Source organism: Muntiacus reevesi, chromosome 2 (assembly GCF_963930625.1).
Source record: "Muntiacus reevesi chromosome 2, mMunRee1.1, whole genome shotgun sequence".
Classification (NCBI taxonomy): domain Eukaryota; kingdom Metazoa; phylum Chordata; class Mammalia; order Artiodactyla; family Cervidae; genus Muntiacus; species Muntiacus reevesi.
In genome coordinates, this window is record NC_089250.1 from 6,293,336 (window position 1) to 6,313,170 (window position 19,835).

At 45.7% G+C, this 19,835-nt stretch overlaps 1 protein-coding gene across 2 annotated transcripts in view; it reads left to right on the forward strand.

Moving 5' to 3' along the window:
* Nucleotides 1-19,835, forward strand: part of SPTLC3 (serine palmitoyltransferase long chain base subunit 3) — a 160,578-nt gene that overhangs the window by 121,881 nt on the left and 18,862 nt on the right. For both annotated transcript variants that reach the window (XM_065920874.1, XM_065920873.1), the window contains exon 10: nt 19,065-19,200. In XM_065920874.1, the coding sequence (XP_065776946.1) occupies nt 19,065-19,200 (136 nt within the window). The remainder of the gene's footprint in view (nt 1-19,064; nt 19,201-19,835) is intronic.

Here is a 19,835-nt window from a genome sequence, read left to right on the forward strand (position 1 = left end):
GCCTGGAAAATCACAGTGACTTAACCAAACCAAGGTTTATCTCTTGCTCATAGATCTAAGATCTAACACAAATTGGACAGCTCCCTGTCCACGTCCCGTCAGGGGAAGTGACTCAGGCTGCAGCTGGCTTGAGGCTTGGCTGTCTCAACACATGGCCTCCACAGTCACCATGGTAGCGAGAAAGAGCATCAGCCTGGAAGTAATGCTTATCATCTTGCTCACCATCCACTGGCCAAAACTCGTCACATGACCCAGCTGAATTTGGGGAGGTGGCAGAGGTAAATTAATGGGTATGAATATGGACATGAATAAGCATTTATCATTCAATCTTTTAAAACTGAAGCTCAAAATAGACCTGTCTCCATTCCCACATGAGCTACCAGGTTGTGTGAAAAAATTGGTCTGGAACCACTGGCCTCTTACAAAGTCATCTTAGTGATATTCTTGACTGCATGGATTTCTTAATGAAAAAAAGTTATTTGAGACTTAAGTTAAAGTGCAAGTTAAATGAATTGTACTATGATGACCAGAATTATCCATTGATCTTATTTTAAAGACAAATAACTAGAAACAAGTTTGCTCTGAAAATTAGCCTATGATTTCATAAAGATCACTGACTTTTTAAGCCCTGTAGGTTATATGTTTTTTGTTTTCTTTTTTTAATTAATTTATTTTATTTGGAGGCTAATTACTTTACAATAGTGTGATGCCTGTAGGGTATATGTTATCATCATCCATTGTGATTCACACATACCCAACTTGACAATCTTTTCCTTTCTGCCTCTGAACAGCTTTGTCACTTCATCACAAACAGAACTCACTCTGTTTGATCAAAAAGCTCTGTAGAAAAGTTACATTCAAAGATCTGATCGTAAGCCCTTTGATAGCCATCTGTCATCAGTTTTTCTCTCTCCAAGGAGGAAGATATTTCCTTTAGTTTTCTCTCTCAGCCTCATAATTAAAGAATCACTTGGTCATTATTTTTAACCTCCCAGTTAAAGTGTCTCTCTTCAGTCTTATTGCTGTTTTAAGAGAGAACAGAAAGAAAAAAATAAGAGAAAAAGCTATGTACAGTCGGTGTCCTCAGAATCTAGATAGGGGAAGCAGGGAGAAAGACTGAACAGTTTCTTTTCAAAGAAATGAACAAAAGAAAGTGATAGAGAAGAAAATTGATAGAATCATCAGCCAAGTTGCAGATGGTTCAGCCTGACATGGCTTTTGAAGAATTCAAAGGCACCCAGTGAATGATCACCCTGGCCTCATTGACAACAGTGCCTGCTTTAAATAAGATAAACAAGACTGATTGGGAACATTGCATTAACTCACCCCTTTCTGCAGAGGTAGACCAACTCCCAGGGTAAAGTTGCCCAAAGCTCAAAGGGCTGCACTACATCAACCCCAAACTGCCTTACAGGATCTGCAAAAGTGCCCTGCTCTGAGCCTTCATCTTCAGCCTTCTCCCCTCCGGCTCTGATAGGAGCCTTTCAAGACTTTGTTTTCAGGTTGAGTTTGGGGAGCGGTTGGCCAGATCTGTTCCTTGATGAATGTCTTCACTTTAATCTGCAAGGCAAAGCCATACGCTTCAAAGAAAGGCAGGCTGCAGGAATAAGGTCAGTGTTCCTTTGAAGCCAAGGTTCAAAGATGAAATAGCAGTCCCGGTGAAATGACAATGTTTATGCACAAACAGCCCCCTTGACTGCAGCCAGGCTCCTCGCGGAGCTAACACACACAAGCTGAGGGGCTGCAAGCCACCCAATCCTTTCCCGAGCACCGAGGCCCTTTTCATCCCCTGGCCTATCACCCTGTACAGCACAATGAGCCCAAAGTGGAGATTTGGTTTCTCCACCCTACCGGACGTTGAGTGGTCCACCAGCCAAACACCAACACTGTGAGCCCCTCAAGGGCAAGAACTACGTCTTACATTAATCTGATGTTCCTCTGAGTATCCAGCCCACTGCTTGGCTTAATAAATATTCCATGATTCAACTTTTACCTTGCAGGCCCACTCAGTTTCAGGTCAGTGTTTATGCTGAATGAGATGGAGGAATGTTTGTCTCACAGGACTGGGAGCTGAGGGGCAGTCCCACGCCAGTTGCAGCAACTGCAGAAGGGGTCACTCAGCGATGGGGATTGCTCAGAGATGGACACTACTTTTGAAGAGGTCCAGAAAGATGGCAGCTCTGCCGTTTTCTTTATGACCCAGACAGCCGCAGGACCCACCAACCACTCCCCTAAGGAAGCATTGTCTACAGTTGTCATCTTATTATTTATTTAAATCTTTGCTGCATATTTTTCAATTAATCAGTCAACATTCTTTTTGAACTGCTGATTAGGGTTCTCTGTCCCCCCAGCTCTGGGTAACCTTTCACTTCTCAGGGAAAACAGAAGTTGTGTCACATGGAGGGTTCAGGGTGTGTGCTTTGCAGCCAAACTGTGTGGGGCCCGGTCCCCGACCCACCACGGCTCCATGCATGGCCAGTTACCTGCCCTCTCTTAGCCTCAGTTCATTCATTGTAAACTGAGGCTGTAGAAGGATTAAGTGATGCAATACAGGATAGTGAACTCGGCATGGTGCTTGACGCGTAGTAAGCACCCGATAAAGACGAACGATTCCTTTCTCCTCTTCCTTCTCTGGTTTCTCCAACAGTGCTTATGCACCTGGAATCTCCCCATCTCTCAGGCCTTAGACCTACTCAAACAGCAAATCCAGCAGCACTTCCTCTGACGTAAACCCAGATGCGGGTCCCTTCTCTCGCTCTCCACCACCCTCTCCATCAGCTCTCACCCGGATCACTGGAGCGAGTCCCCACTCCCCACGCGTGCTATCTTATGACAAAATCCTTCAGACCGCATCCCTCCTCCACTCAGAGTTTCCCACTCTTTTCCATCTTAGTATAAAAGTCCAGACCATGGCCTTCGAGGCTTCTTCTCCTGGCGTGGTCTTCCACATTTCCCACCACGCTCTCCCCCGCTTGGTCTGCCCAGAGCAGCTGGTGTCCGTGCTTTTCCTGGAACCCAGGGAAGAGCTCCTTCAGAGGGTCTTCGCGTTTGCTGCTCTTCCTGGAACCGCGTGTTCAGCCAACACGTGTGTTACCCGCTCCCTCACTTTCTGCCCGTCTCTGCTCGGAATCAGCCTCACGAGAGGAGCCGCTGGGTCCTGAACTGCAGCCCATCCCTCTAATCCTCCTCACCTTGCTTCAGTCATCACAGCACTCGTGAGCAACGGGCAGATAATCCACAGATCTGCCTGTTTTCTGGTTTCCCTCGCTAGAATATAAACTCCAGGAGAACAAGCGTATCATCTTAGTCTTTACACTGAGAACAGTGTCTGGCAGTGATAAGTTCTCAACAAATATTTGCTGAATCCTTCTCTCTTTCCCTTTCAGCTCAGTAAATACAAGACCCTTATCTCCTCCACACCTCTGTGCTTGATTCTCTTCCTTCCCACCTTCTAAATGGCTTTGGCCCCTTTTCTCAACTATGAACTTGATCATTTCCTCCCTCCTAAAAAGCCTCCCCTAACCTCTCCTTTTGTTTCAACAGCCATTGAGTCGCATCCCTTCCGTTGCTGCAAATCTTCCTGAAAGAATGGCCCATCTGCCAGCTCTCTTACTCCTCCCCACGCAGCCATCAGCCTCTGTCCTCTGCCCATTTCCCTGGACCCTGTTCCCTCAGAGGTCACCACCGCCCACTTACCCTGCTGCTGCTCCTTCAGCCAAACTGGACAGACGTCTCCACCTCACCCTTTCTTCCTGAGAACAGTCTTCCCTTAGTTGTGGAACATGCTTTTCTTTCTGGTTCTTCTTTCTTTGTCCATCCTTCCTCTCCTTTTCTGCTGGGTCCTTTTCCCCATCTATAGTTGCCAGAATTCCATCCTCTGCTCTCTTATGTTTCCCTCTGCACATGTTTGCCCCCCAGTTCTGTTCTGTTATGTAGAAACATGCTTCTCAAACTTGAACCACATCAGTCACCTGAAAAAGTGATGAAAAAAGCCTCTCCACCTCAGGACACACAATGAATTGCTCCATTGGCTAACACATTCCTTATCTCACCAAAATGACTGTTGAAAAAAGGACCTCTGTGATTTTGTTAACTTTTCCTGCTGTTCCTTCAGTGCTAGACTGATGGAATTCACCAACTCTGTGAATCACAAACCCGCTTTTGCTATCATAAAAAAAGTGAAAGTGTTAGTCACTCAGTCACGTCTGACTCTTTGCGACCCCATGGACTGTAACTGGCCAGGCTCCTCTATCCATGGGATTCTCCAGGCAAAGATACTGGAGTGGGTTGCCATGTCCTCCTCCAGGGGATCTTCCCAAACCTGTGTCTCCTGCATTGCAGGCAGATTTCTTTACCATCTGAGCCAAGAGGGAAGTCTCTTTGCTGTCATATACATACCAATATTTGGTTTGTTTATAATTGAGTGGCCAATAGGGTTTCCCTAGAGAGGACAGAGTAGTGGAAATTTACATATAAGTGAAAATAAATACAGAGTTCCAATTTCTAATATATAATATCCAACTTCAGTAGAATGCATTTTCATTGTTGCTAATAGAATTTCCTGTGCTTAAACAATAAAGAAAAATAGAGGATTCTTCTAAAAATAGAATCTTTTCGTTTTCTTCAAAATCACACTTGTCTTGCCCTTAAAGTGTCTTCCTCTGAGTACCACCTTCTGAGTGGCAGGGTGGGTGGCGAGATGGAATAATGAATTGTGTTCTTCCTTGACATAAAGCAATGAGCTATACCGGATTTGATAGGACAGAACACAATAAGCTGTCTTACCTTTGTAATTTAATATGTTTTCTCAATATAGTATACTGGGATTATTGCTGCAAAAAAGATGAGACAAATAGTATTACCAGCTTCCTTCTTCAATAATCTCACAAATCAAACTTAGATATTATCCAGATATTTACCTCAATTCTCCACTTTCAGCATTTCAGTGTGAGACCCAGGCTTTGGTAAACATTAGCAGGAAGGTCAGTAAGAGAGGGGTGGGGTAACTGACCCCCCTAAGTACCCCATCATTGTGCCAACACAGGCGTTCTTCCTCAGGCGGAGCTTCCTTTGCTCTTTAGAAAATAAAAATTGTGATGAGCCCAAGATCTGAGGAGGAAGTGTTAAATAGACATGCTCCCCAACAGAGGGCCTCCTCACACTGATTTTCTGAGGTTCTTTTTATTTCTTGCATGACTTAAGAGGTATTCACAACATTCTCTCTGTGAAGACGCTGTTAGCTCAGCCCCAGGTTTCTGTTTGTGTATCCCCATGCTGCCTTTGGCAAGATTAAGGAATGAAGATTCAGCTAATGTGATCACTCTCTTTTCCCTCTGCAAATTGGTCTCTGGTGTGGGGAGGCTCTCCACCCCTGAACTGGGAAGGTGATGTCTTTTAAACCCATGTTTTGATTAGATTATAGCATCACTAGTTTATGGTGACATTGCCCATTCTCAAATTAAAACTGAGTGTTCTGTCCCTTCCCTGCAAAATCTCTGGTTCTGTTCACTGAGAATATCCAAAGGGTTAGAGAGGACTGTGGTTTCTGTTCAAAAAGGAACAACAATGGCAAAGGGAGAGTGGATGATTCTGTTAGTGGATGAAGTTGAGACCATGTTTAAAAACACAGATAAGTCAAAATCAGAGGAAACAATGGTGGTCCTTTCTGCTTTCCAGCAACTTCCACTATTTTCCTCGTTGTTGATCTCTGGACCATCACCCAGGCCTTCCTTGCTCCCAAAACCAGACACAGGTGCCCTTGTGTTTTCTGCTACTCCAGCTCTCTCTCAGAACTTCAGACTGAAACTTGGGGACCGGATGAAATCTGGACTCAGCACAGCCTGGAATTGTGGGAGGGGGGTGTTGATGCTGGAGTGACGCTTCTAACTTGTGCCACCAACCCCAGACCTTCCATAACTATCCTTCCTAAAGTATTGTCCCCTCCACTGTGGGTGACTGTCTACTCCTTCATTCCGCAGCATTTTCCTCCATAGGGTCCATCACCACCTAGAATTATGTTCTTGTTTCTTTGGTGATTGTCTGTCTCCCCCAGGAGAATACAAGTGCCATGAGTGCAGCGACACTGTCTCAACCTCAAGCAATTCATGTTGACTGATGAGTGACGCCCCCATTCAGTGTGAGCTTTGGCCATATCCTATAACTATTCACAAGGCTTTGGTACCACCCTTCCGCATGCATGTCGTGTTTCCTCTGTCTAGAAGACTCTCATCTCTCCCCCCACATCCACTATACCCACTCTTCATCTTCTGAACCTTTGTTCAGGCTTCTAAGCCCTATCTTGATGCCACAGACAGGAAATAATCCTTTCCTCCTCTGTCTCATGCAATCCTTGGCTCTTATGTAAGTCCCACACACACCTTAGTCCAGTCCTCCAAATAGGTAATGATTAGTTAATTATTAGTAATTGTGCCTTAAGCATCAAATGGGCTTCCCTGGTGGCTCAGATGATAAAGAATCCACCTGCAACGCAGGAGACACAAGTTCAATCCCTGGGTCGGGAAGATCCCTGGAGAAGGGAAGGGCTACCCATGCCAGTATTCTTGCCTGGAGAATCCCATGAACAGAGGAGCCTGGCGGGCTACAGTCCATAGGGTTGCAAAGAGTTAGATGCAACTGAGTGAGCACGCATGCAAGCAGCAAATATATGAATGAATGAAAACTGAATGACCAAATTTAGGGCTAAGCAGATTCCTTGAATTCTAATTACTCTCTATAAATAGTTATAGTATCATTTCTTTAGAGGCTACTTATAGAATTATTTTGGTTCAAATACTGGAGTTATGATCACTTCCTTGGTAGATAATATGCATAAGCCAAAATGTATAGTTCCTTTTCTATTCTTTTGATAAATGAATAGTTTTTCATGATTACATATGCTAAGGTTTGTTCTGAACACCATCTAATATAGAGATGAGTAAGCAGGATAATTCAAGTTATTGCTACCAAATCACAGAATCAAAAATGGAGTTTTTCCTTTAATTATCCAAGTAATAGCTGAATCCCTCACTTAAGGGTGTTTCCTATGGAAACACCATCCAAAGCTCAAATGTGCATCTGACTCACAGAGTAATCAGCAAAGACTGGCACCAGCTAATCCTTGGTCCGAGCTGAAGCGTATTGCCAAAATAGAGGTAAGAGGGTTTTCTTACGCATCCAAGATGGCATTTTCCACTGAGTATGCTGACGGACCTCCTGCCCTCCTCTCCCCCATCTTAATGGTGATTTGCACTTAGGATCCTTTTCAATCAAGAAGTTTCATGTTTTCATGACATTCCTTGGCAACTAGTAATGAGAGATTGTGGAACTAAATTTCCCACAGAAAAATTAGAGCTCTCTTGTTTCCATTTAGCCAATTTAGCAAATGGTCATTAGGATTTTGAATCCTTGAAAATTTTTCGTGGTATCTTTCCTTACAAGGTCAGTTTTGGTTAAGTTTAACTCCTTGTGGTAATAAAGTCCAACACATAACAGAATAGACATTTATTTGTTGTTCATATAAAGTCCAAAAGGGATGTTAACCCAGCCTCCTTCCATCTTGTGGCTCCTCCCACCTCAGTCTATGGTTTAAAAGGTTGGGGTAAGGAGCAAGGATGATCTGTGTGTGTGTGTGACGTTTTCAGGGGCCATGACTGAAAAGGCATGTTTCGTTTCTGCCCACATCCTCTTGGTAGAACTTGGTCATGTGACCTTGCCTAACCACAAAGGACCCTGGGAAATGAAATTAGCCATCTGCCTGGGGGAGGGAAGGGGTTCGCTGAATAGCCAGCCAGTCTTCGCCACAGCACTGAACCTCAATCCACGACATTCTCTCCCCAGCCTTTCTGATGGGTGTATATTGTGGGAAGACACTGTATATTTTAGACAGTTTCCCAGTCTTTCTCTATTGACTTAGTAAATAAACTCTTGACCTGGAATGGAATAAAAGTAGCTAAAGAAAAAAGAAAAACAAAGTCCAAAAGACTGAAGATGAATCTGTTCCTTTTATAGGGACTCTCAGGGCTTCTAGTCTGGCTTTTACTAGAAACACTTCTTTTTCACAGAACCTGATCCCAGGCCACAGCAGGTACTGAGATCATTATCATTATGATGGTGCTAAATTCCCCAATACTGTGTACTTTTTGGAGGCCGAAAGTAGACCCTGGGCATAATGCTTCCCAGAAGAAACTAAAAAGACTTGAAACTGGAACAGCTCTGGAAGTCAAGCCAGAACAGGGGAGAATGTATATTTTGGAAGTGGTAGCACACTCTCAGAAATTCAGGACATTTTGGGGGAAGGGAGGATGTGATGAGACAGAAAATTATAAATTGCGTCTTTATCAGAAAATTATAAATTGCCATTTAAAACATGCAATTTAAAGCCATGGGCATTTGGGTTAATTATCTGAATTGGGTAGGTTCATTTTGAGACATCCCAACTCTCTTACTCAGCCACACTTTGGTTATCTGGGGACACGGACTAAAAGTCAAGGAGGCTAAAAAAGTATCAAACTTCTGAAGTTCATCATATCAGCACCCAGCAGGTGACGAATCAAGGGGAAACTAAATTCTAAACCCAGGTAGGAAGATTAAACTAGCAATTTTATATAAAGATTGAATTTATATGAAAATATGATTCTATGCAACATTGCTTTAAGCATTCCATCTATTTTGGAAAGCATTAAAAACTGTGTGCTTCTGTTTTGTACACATGGGCGAATTCAGTCCACATAATTCATTCTCTACCATATCTGGGATTTTATTTAAAGATTTTCCAGAGCTTAAATTTCTATTTTTTATTCAATTTATAGCATGAGTTGAATAAAATGGCAAGATCTCTCAAATAACTTCATTCATTTATGAACCTCAATCATTTTTCTTTTCTTTATCCTCCGGAGAGGAAACTTAAAAGAGTGAAACTTAAACTATAATGCATTTGCACTGGAAAATCCAGCCATGCCTCATTTTTAAAATATTTTGTCTGGATTATTTCATTCATCCTGCTCGTTTGTGAAATTTTATTGTGAGATTGGCAGGTGAGATACTGACCCCACTCCTAACCCAACACGGACTTGGAGAAAGTGGCCCCTGTGCCTTCCAGCTGTGACCTTGGACCTTTGCTCTGGTCCCTGGAACAGGGCACACATATTTTTACACTTGAGTTTGATAGGTTTAAAAAAAGGGAATACTAACTGGGAAGATTTAGGACTTTGAAGGTGGAAAGAAATGAGTACACTGGTGACAGCAATTCACTCTCCCGAGTGGAGTTTTCTTGCTTTCCTGCTGTTTACATTTGACATGAGACTCATTCACAAACTTCTCTCCTGAGATATTGCTTCTCCACAGGGCAAGCTGTTTGGAGGGCTGCAGACCATGCTTTTCCATCCAAACCATCAAGCTTATCCTGTGGCCATCCTTGCTAACTTACTCTTCACCCAGAATCTCTATGAGGAATAAAGAGGGACAACCAGACAGGACTGTGATCAGGCAGATGAAACCATGATAATGAGATGCAGCGTTTGTAAAGGTCTTCTCAGCACCTACCTTTGGCAGGGAGTTTAGCGAATACAAAATGGACTTCCTCCAAGTTCTTTTCCCCCTGAAACCCCAGCACACATTGTTAGTTCTGTCCCTCTGAAGCCCCTCTGTGAGTGCAGAGAAGTCCACGGAGAATCCCACTCGAAACGGGCTGTCTGGAGCCCCTGGCATCTGAGATGCCTGGCCTTGCTCAGAGAAGACCCCTGCCGCTGCTTCCTAAATCTATTTGCCCCTTGGTTACCAGCTGGAGACACAGAGAAATGCAGAGAAAGCAGCAGAAGGCAGAGGGCTGCGCTTTCTAAACGGTTACAGGCCACTGGCCTTTCAGCAACAGTTAATGCAGAACATATGGCAGGTGCTACGCTCGGCTGGCTTTCAACTGAGAGGCTGCCTCTGTCCGTGATTAATCACCTGTGCTGGGGGGAAGAGCGCTCTACCTGGCCTTTGTGGTGGGCGGGTGGGGGGGGGCAACCTAAGGTTGGAGTCAGCAAGCAAAGTGATAGTCATTGCCTCTCTGCCCTATGGCTGCTCCTGGTTTTCAGGACCACTGCGGGCTGGCGAGGGCATCCAAGAAACAGAATTAGCCAACCCGTGGAACCCTCCCTAGGAGGGGAAGTTTGTCTGGTTGTGCAGGAATGGCTCAAAAACTGGTCCATAATGTTCTGTCCCTTCATTTACTTCCCCTTGAGTTAGCCAAGGGTAGAATTTTATGTCAGATCCGTAAATTCTGCACTCGCTTTGAGGCCTTAAATGATTTCCCCGGCATGAGTGTAAAGAGAATCTGTTTGTCTTTTCCATGGCACTGGGGCAAAGGGATAGTGTAGCCACTTCCTTCCTCCCATCCTACAAAAAGATATCCTTTTACAGCATGAGTCCTGCAGAAGTTTCCTCTCCAAGCTTTTGTTTCCTCTGTGTGGATGGTGAGATGGGGGCGTTGTGATGTAACACATATGGAATTCTCTGCCGGTTCAGTCCAACTTGAGAAGAACGTGATACCAGCTGTAGGATCTTTGAGGGTGAAGGGGAGTTGCTGTTACACATTGATCTTTGTTTTCCCTGTCACAGGTTCATTTTCAACTGAACAGCAAAAATCACCAATACACCGGGGGCTGTACCCCAGCCCCACTCTTGACTGGAGAAGTTGGGGAGAAAACCAGTTACCCGCCAGCCACAGCTGGGGAGGATTAAGCAGGTGGATTTGTGGCTGTGCTCTGGGCTAGAGAGAATGTATTAGTGCTCTATTTCTGCATAATAGATGACCACTAATTTCAGGGCTTCCTTTTTCTGTCTTTTGACCATGCCGCACAGCATGTGATATTTTATTTCCCCAACCAGGGACTGAAGCTTTGCCCCTGCACTGGGAGCACAGAGTCTTAACCACTGGACTGCCAGAGAAGTCTCAAACCTCAGGGGTTTCACACAATACCCATTTATTATCTCACATTGTCCTGGGATCGGGAATCTGGGCAGTCTCTGGCAAGGCGGAAGGCAGGGTGTTAGCAGCTTTCTTTAGAGCTCATCCCTCTCTTCCAAGCTCACATGGGTGTAGCAGAATCCAGTTCCTGAGGATCGCCGAACTGAGACCCCTGTTTGTCTGTCAGCTGGGACCCCACCTCAACTCCTAGACACTTGAATTTCTTACCATGTGACGCCCTCCATCTTCAAAGTCAGCAGTGGAGAATGGCCCTGTTAAGACCCCTCTCTCCCTCCTTGAGTCTCTTTCTCAGAGTTAACCTGATTAGGTCTTAAGTATTGGTTAATGCCCCTAAAGTTCATTTTACCTTTGTAGAATAGGACATTATGTAACGATTTCCAGGAGTTATAAGCTTCATCTTGAGTACTCAGAATGAATATTAGTCTAGTGAATGCTTAGTTCTGGGAGATAAGAACATATAAAAAGCCATGTCCTGGGCACCAAAGCAAAAAAGAAGCAAACAAAAAACTGAGGTTACAGGAACAGGCAGAATGGCTGTAGATAGCACAGGTCACTTCCGCTGGTCACAGCTTCAGAGGGCAAATCCAAGCAAGTCAGTTCAGTGCTCGATGATGACTGAAAATGAACGGTTTTCAATCTTTTTGAACTGCAGAATTTTTTTCAGATGAAATGTACATGGAAGTCCATTTTATAAAATTGTTTTATAACTTTATAGCACTCTTATAGGACTTATTGGGTACCAGATGCTCTCCAAAGTGCTTAGAATAAAATCCTTGTAACGGTACAAAATGGACATGCTTATTATTGTTATTGTCACTGTCATCATTCACATTTTACTGGTGAAGAACCTCAGTTGCAGAAAGATGAGACGCCTTGCTCGAGGTGGCAGAGCGGATTTTGAACCCAGGAAAATCAGGCTCCCAGTCCTCGACGCTGTTGGCAAGGACGCAAGCTGGAGGTGGGGGGCCTGTTGTCCCAGCTGCTGAGCCCCCTCACCTTTTCCCCGCTCCCCTCGGCTCCCTCGGTATGCCCTGCCCAGCATGCACTCTTAGCACTGGAGAGATGCATGCTGCCCACACTGCCCCAGGGGCTGCCTGGGCGCTTCTTCCGTGTGCACCATCCCTCGGGCCCTTCCGAGGGGCTCCAAGGAGCCGGGTCCTCAGCCGCAGTCTCTCGTTCACCGCGGCCGCCGCTGCAGCACATCTCTCGCCCATTTCTGCTGCCACCCTGGCCTCCTCCGTGCCCGGCCCCCTCCAGCCTGTCCGTTATCCTACTCCACGCTCTAGGCGCTGCAATCCCCTCTTCCAAAACCCCCTCAGAACATGGCGTGTCCGCTTTGAGGCGCTGCCTGGGCTCTCTAGTGCCCGCCAGCTCCTGGGGTGGCAGCCAGAGCACTCTGGGCCTTCTGCCACGGGTCTCTCTCCTGACGGTGCACCAAATGTTCCAGGCAGGCCGGCCACCCATCACCTCTGGTGCACAAGGCACGCACTTGCCACCTCTAGGTCTTTGCTCCAAACTCCCAGAGCGTTTCTTCCACAGGGCGTTCAATTTTCTACCGTTTAGGATTATTATATTAATGTTTCTCGTCTATAAGCCCCTTGAAAATCGTAGACACATCCGTCTTTTAATCCTGCCATGCAACAGCCACCCACACTGAAAAGTACTGAGTAGCATTCTCCCCAAAGTCCTAGGAAATAGATTGTCCTCATCCCCATTAAACAGATCAGTAAGTTAATGCTCAGGCATGAGTGAATGCTCATCTTCAGAGCAAAAAGAAAAGGGTGGCTGGAAGTTGACATACGGGTCTGTGGATGAAGCAGAAAAATGCAAAAATGCTCGGAGACAAAATTGCTCTCCAGAATCTTCAATTAGAATCACCCTTGAGTCTTCATAGAATCAACAGCAACAATAGTTTATGACTACAAGGGCTGGTTTTGAACTAGCGTACACATCACAGTCACGCAGGGGAAGGTTTTCAAGAAGGTTCACACCAGTCCTGCAGGAGCAGAATCTCTGCAGGTGGGGACTTACCCATGAGTATCCTAGAAAACAAGAGATTCCCTGAAGACTCTGGTGTGTTCCCCTATTTAAGAATTACCAATTCGCAAGGTTCCCAGAAGACTCCAGCCTCCCAAATTACCCTCATTCCCCATTGTTAGTAACTTTCTAAGAAACTGCTCTCTATTTAAATGCAAATTAAAATTAAATCATACCACTTACTCTGTATGGATTCAAGAAGCACTGCTATGTGGCGATCCTGCCGACTCTGCCTCTGTTTGTCTTACAGCCCTTCTCCTGTGTCTGTTATCTGATATCTGCCCAGTCTACTGGTAGACTGTGTGCACCTGCTAAGTTGCTGCAGTCAGGTCTAACTCTTTGTGACCCCATGGACTATAGCCCACCAGGCTCCTCTGTCCATAGGATTCTCCAGGCAAGAATACTGGGGTGGGTGGAGAGGAATGCCCTCCTCTAGGATGTCTTCCCGACCCAGGGATCAAACCTGTGTCTTTTATGTCTCCTGCACTGACAGGTGGGTTCTTTACCACTAGCAACACCTCGGAAGCCTAAGTGGTAGATTATTTCTTGGCTAACTGGTAGATTATTATACAGCTCTAGAATTTTTTATCTTCTCCTCCATATTAGCAGCTGGCCCTTCCCTGGTACATAGTGAAGGCTTTTCATTTGTGAAGTGTATGAACCCATGAATCATGGGACTCACACCTCATCGGGAGTGAGTTTAGCAGCTTCTTCAAAGAGCAGCCTCTGATAAACTCAATGGCACCACCAATGTCCAGGTCCACTGGGTAACGCAAAAGCCATCTCCCAGCCTCAGTCTCCTCGTCTGTGAAGGGGACCCAAAAACACAGCTCCTGGCTCATAGTAGCTGCACAAGGGATGCCTATTCTTACCTCTCCTTGTGGAGTAAGCCCCTGACGGTGTCTTTGAGCTGCGAGTGGCAAGGTCGAGGCACGGAAATGAAACTGTCCAGCCTGCCTAGTCCTGCTCCTGGTGCATCAACAGGGGCACAGAGAGGCCTGGGCAGTGCTTGGCACATGTGCATGTGAGCATAAAACACGCCGTAACCTTGGAATCTGGACATCAAAAGGGAGCGCTTCAGCACCTGATAAAAATGTGTGTTCCTTTCCGCAAACCACTCCAAACCCTGTTTTCGCCATCCCACTGGGAAGCTTGTCACTGCTAATGTGATTCTTATGATTCTTGCTGCTCTGTAGCCTCTTGATCTTTCCTGAGATCTCCCTGCCCCAGAGTGTGTTGGAAACAAAATGTCCTGTCTGGTGTCCAGAGCTTAAAATAACAGACATTGGGTTCCTGCTGCCACGTTGAAATTTTACTCCAAGGTCTCTCCCCAGCACCCCCGCCCCCGCCCCTCTCTGCGCCTGGAGGAGAAGCCTAGTGTGAGCATCAGACTAATAAATGGAAGGAAGGGGGAGGCCGTGGAGGGTTGGGATGGGGGCGGAGGGGCAGGGGAGACCTTCTGAGACCCCTGCAGGCACTCCAGAGGATCGATTTGGTTGTTGAGAAAGATCAACTTCTTAAACTGTGAGACGGGTTTTAAGGGAAGATTCTACCCACCTCTAAAGGAAAGAACCACGCTTCCCCAGCACGGCTGCCAAGAAGCAGGTTTGAGGTCTCCCAGTCTGTATTCTGCGCTGGTGAGAGGAGCGCCATGTGTATTTCTGTATGTGCCCTTTTCAACCTGGGGCATGATAAAATGAGTCACCCCCTACCCCCCACGGCATCTGGGTCTATGCACATTTCCTCTGTTAGACAGTAAGCTCGAAAAGTCTGCAGAAAATAGAGACTGTCAGTGGTGTTGGCTGGCAAACGTGCCGGAGCCTTACAGAGGGAAAATGCCTTTCTCTTTCTTGTCAGCTGAAGGTTCAACAGAGAAGAAATTTTCCTTCTTTAGCTTCTGACAGGTCATTCTGGGTGTGTCCTCTGTCCATGGTGCCTTCTGGCCCTCTGAAGATTGAGTTGTCCCAAGCATATTTTTGGAAACACCACTGATGATTGTTTTTATTAGGGGACTGCATGGCTTTGTAGTGGGACGCTTAGGGTTTTATTTGTTTTCCTTCCCCGGCCCCAGCTGTTTTTGTTTTAACAGCATTGGAGAGAAGGTTAAACCCAGTCCATCCCTCAAGCCGGCAGAGCTAGAAATCCAAGTGGGCCGAATGGCACCCTACAGGTCATCTGCCCGCTTGGGTCCATCCCTGACCTTATCCAGCCTCATGGGAGCGGCGAGGTTGACAGTGGGGTTGATCTCCAGTCGAGTGAGCCTTTTGGAGCTGATAACTGTCCAGGGAGCAAGTCACCCCCCAAATGTACCACTGGAGACTCCGGGTGTTCAATTACTGCTGGGATGTCATCTTGCCAAACAAGAGGCAAGGACATATGCCCATCTTTTTACTTTCCATGGCCAACCAAGGAGCTTGACTCAGCCAAGACACAGCCAAACACAGCCACCCATGGCCATGGGGCTGAACTGGTGATGGCCATTGTTTCTGAGGCACTGAGTTTCCTTGACTGCACCTGGTGAAAGCCAGCACTCAGCTTGGTCTCATTCCCAGAGATGCTGATTTCATTGGTCTGGGGTGTAGTCTGGGCATGGGACTTTGCCAAGCTCTCTAGATGCTCTGAGGTGCCACTGAGGCTGCTGAGAACTGCTGCTAATGGAAAAAATGTAACTAACCTTGTAAATATCTATTTCCCAGACACAGTACTAAGCATGTTCCTGCACTAACCCCTTTATTGCTCCAAGTCTTCCTGTGAAATAAGTTTATTTCCAGGTAAAACTGAGGTTTTAAAGCTGTAAGTTGTCCACATGGAGGTTGGAGTTTCCTAGTCCATTTAAGTCCAGAGCTTATTCCTTTTCCAGAGAACCAAGAATACACCAAAATAACACAATTGCATGAGCTCCCCAGCACTCTACATAAGAGAGTTGACCCCTCACTTATCTGGGTGAGGCCTCCCCGTCTTCTCTGTAACAGGGTGAAGAAGAACCAGAAAGTATTTAACTAGGGACCTTACGTGTTATGAAGGGAAGGTCACTACCATGCCCCGTCTTCATGTCATCCTGGCATGCCCACCCCTGTACGAAACGACAAGTGCAAACATTTCTTCTACTTTGACGAAGTGCTTTTCAAACAAGAAGCTCAAAGTACAGCATAATTAATCAAATCACCCACATCCTGTAGATGAGTAGCATTTTATATGTACAGATTTCTCTCTGCCTCCAGGCCCTCCAACACTAGGAGAATGTTTCCAATTTTCAGAAGTAAGCAATAGAGTAATTGGAAGGAGCTGTATCTTGGCCAGCTCAAAAGACGTCAAGGCATCTATAGGAGCCCTATGTGAAAAAAGTGGTGTCTACAAAATATGTCATAATGGTTTGCCTGCCATGCTGTGCTACCTGGTTCAAAGAGGGAAAAGACAGGGCAAGAATAAAACATCCAGTTCTTAAGAGTCAGCTGCCCCTGTGATCAATATTTTGATCCATCTGGTGAACTCTCCAAAGGATCTAGAAGCCAGAAAGTGATGACATTAGCTGGTGATCCAGTTACTTGGGTTAATCAAGGCAGAGAAGGACAGACGGGGCCGATTAAGTAGAGGGTCAGCCCAATGATGGATGAGTCATTATGGGCAAGTGCAAAGATAATGCCATTGGGAAAAGTAATTTAAGTCATTCAGGTACTTCCAGACCAGGAAATCCTTCTAGTCCTAGAGGGGGATCATTTAGGAAGTATCAGACCCAGCCTGATGAACTCATCTATTCATTGTACAGCTAACAATCAACAGAAGAGCTGAACGCACAAGGGGACAAGCCATATGGAATAAATTTTGAAGACTGGGATGTATATCTGTGCCTTCATTTGAAACACCTTCTTATTTTTCTTTTTTATTTTATTGGCATATAGTGGATTTACAATGCTGTGTTAGTTTTAGGTGTGCAGCAAATTGATTCAGGTATATATGTACATGTATACATTTGCTTTTAGATTCGTTTCTCATAGGTCATCACAGGACATTGAGCGACGTTCCCTGTGCTATTAATGTATAGTAGATCCTCGTTGGTTATCCATGCTGTGTATAGTCACATGTGCACATTCATCCCAAACTCTTGATTTATTCCCCTGATGTTTCCCCTTTAGTAAACATAAGTCTGTTTTTCTCAGGTCTGTTTCTGTTTTGTAAATAAGTTCATTTGTATCTGAATCACCTTCTTTAAGCAAGTCATATTCCAGCCCCTCTTTTCTGACCCACAATACCCCTGCTCCTATGTCCTCCTCTTCCTAAGCCCACACTGTTTCAGTGTAGGGAATGAATAAATTTTTTTAAAGTAATGACAATATTTTTCTTCTTCACTTCTAGTTCTGTCCTTCAAGTAGCTTCCTCTCTGTACCAGAAGACACTTCAGCATATTACAAAACAATTCTTTTTTTTTTTTAACCACAGAAGAGGCTATGTCTAGGCAACAAAATGTATGCAAATGGTTCTACACCTCTCCAAGTCCCTTTCTTGGATTCATGTTGCAAATCTGAAATTTTAGGGGAGAGAGCTTATTGTTTCAAGAAGGTGGGTAGGAAACTAAACGCCCATACGAATGAAAGTAAACTATACCTGCAACTAACTGTTTGTTTAAAACTAAGTCCCAGCTAGGAACCCTCAAAGCAAAAGCTATCCATGAGCACCGTATTAATAATGCCAATGAACGCCAGTTCTCCTGACTTCTTTTCCCTCCCCGATTGCTCCTGCTTTTTTCTCCCTTCTAAGCTCCTCTTCCCAAGCACTCAATGCTGGATGCTCTAATCCCTGCACTTCCGGTTTTGCAATCTACTCACTGTTCCTCGGTCTTGCCCTGCCCTCAACCACACCTTGCTGGTTCTCAACCATTCTGTTTTTTCTACGAACAATAGGAGCATTGCATCTGTGTCCTGAACGAGGAATCCCCTCCTCTTTATTTTGGTAACCTTTGTCTATCTTTCAGATCTCAGCTCACTCATCACGCGTTGCTTTCCTCAGACTTGGTCTAAACTCTCCACTGTGGACTCTCAAACACCACATGGCATTCGTCACCACCCTCATCAGAGTTGCAGCTTTACATTCATTTGTGATTATTTGAGTCATGCCTGTCTCCCTCGGGAGACTGTTTCTATCACTTTTCTCTCATTGCTCCTGACTGAGCTTGCACTGCCCACTTCTCTACTTCGAGGCTACCCTAGTTTCTACTGACCAATGATTTCCTCTGTCTCATAATTCCAGTAATACACTTTTCTCTCAATTCCCATCATTTTTTGTTTTTCATCCAATTGTTGATTCTCTCTAAATTTTTTATATTCATGTGCTAGCAAGACAGTCTTACTGGATTAATTCATATGTATTATCTCTTTGGCAAACTTCTCGTGAGAGACCAACTCACGGCCCCCTGGGCAGCACCCAAATGAACTGCCCTTGGGCCGAGCATGCCCTCCATCCATGGGCTGTTGCCAGCATGGGGACAGGTCAGCAGAAAGTACAACAAACCAGGTGTTTTCTCCATCGCGGTCTGCTCTCTGAGGACTGGCAGAGCTGGGGAGGAATCTTCCTAGAGAGCGAGGATGGGGGAAGGGACGAAGAGTAATAACAGAAAAGAAGAGGGACAGTTGAGGTTTGCAACAATCTCCTTCTTGGTTGGTGTTCCGTTTCTTGTCACATTCCCTTCGCCTGATCTAATGTGTCTACAGTACTTAGCAGATTCCGCACACTGTGGGTATCTAGTAAATAGTAGTTCACGTCCTTTGTTCTGCCGAGACACCCTTCCTGCTCCCCTGCTGCCCTGCAGCCCAGCCTGACTGTAGTTGGCAGCAGTAGCCAGCAGCACTGACCCCCCAGACCCTGTCTTCCAGGCGCAGGGCAGGTCCCGGGCATCAGTGCCCACACCTGCCCACCAGGAGGTCTTTGCCCACCCTGCTCTGACCCTCCTCCAGCCCTTACTGCAGGCCCGCAGAAAGACTTAACAGCCCTTGCCAAGACAGTCTGACATCTGCTTCCCTCCTCCAGGTGGGAACTGATGGATTTCATGCCTATTTCCTTTCAGGGGTGCAGAGAATACAGCAACTGGCAAAAAATACAAGATACTTCAGACAGAGACTAAGCAAAATGGGATTCATCGTCTACGGCAATGAAGAGTCTCCCGTGGTCCCGCTGCTCCTTTACATGCCTGCGAAAGTAGCGTGAGTATCCAGCGGAAGCCCACCCGAACACCTCAGCCCCAGGGTGATCTGTTGGAGATGGCGCTCCGACACCAGGGAGTCTTTCACCGCAGGTGTTCCTTGCATCTGGAGCAAGATGCTGAGCTCAAAATCACTTGTCCAGGTTCTCAGAAGTCACAAGGTCCTGTGGGGAGGGAGCCAGGTGCTGTGGCCCACCGTTCCCACACTCTGTGAATTGGGAGAAACCACTTGCTGCCTGAGGCCTCAGCTGTAAATGAACAGGGGTCTTGCGCTTCCTCTTGCCCCAAGATCTTTCTCAGGGAGAACCTCAAAAGGCCATCTCTCCCAACATTCAAAAGCAACATGACCAGGCCCTGTGCTTTCTCCCGTTGAACTGTCACAGCCACCCTCCAAAGAAGGCAGCCTCATGTGCAGAGAAACTGAGGCTAAGAGCAGCTAAGTAGCTTTCCAAAGTCAAGATCAAGCTAGGAAAACCAACAGGCAAACCCAAGCTTAGGCTCTTGCTCCAAAGCTCTTGCTCCCAATACCAAATCTTTTTTTTTTATTTTTTTTTATTTTTCAGTGGGTTTTGTCATACATTGATATGAATCAGCCATAGAGTTACACGTATTCCCCATCCTGGTCAAATCTTAATA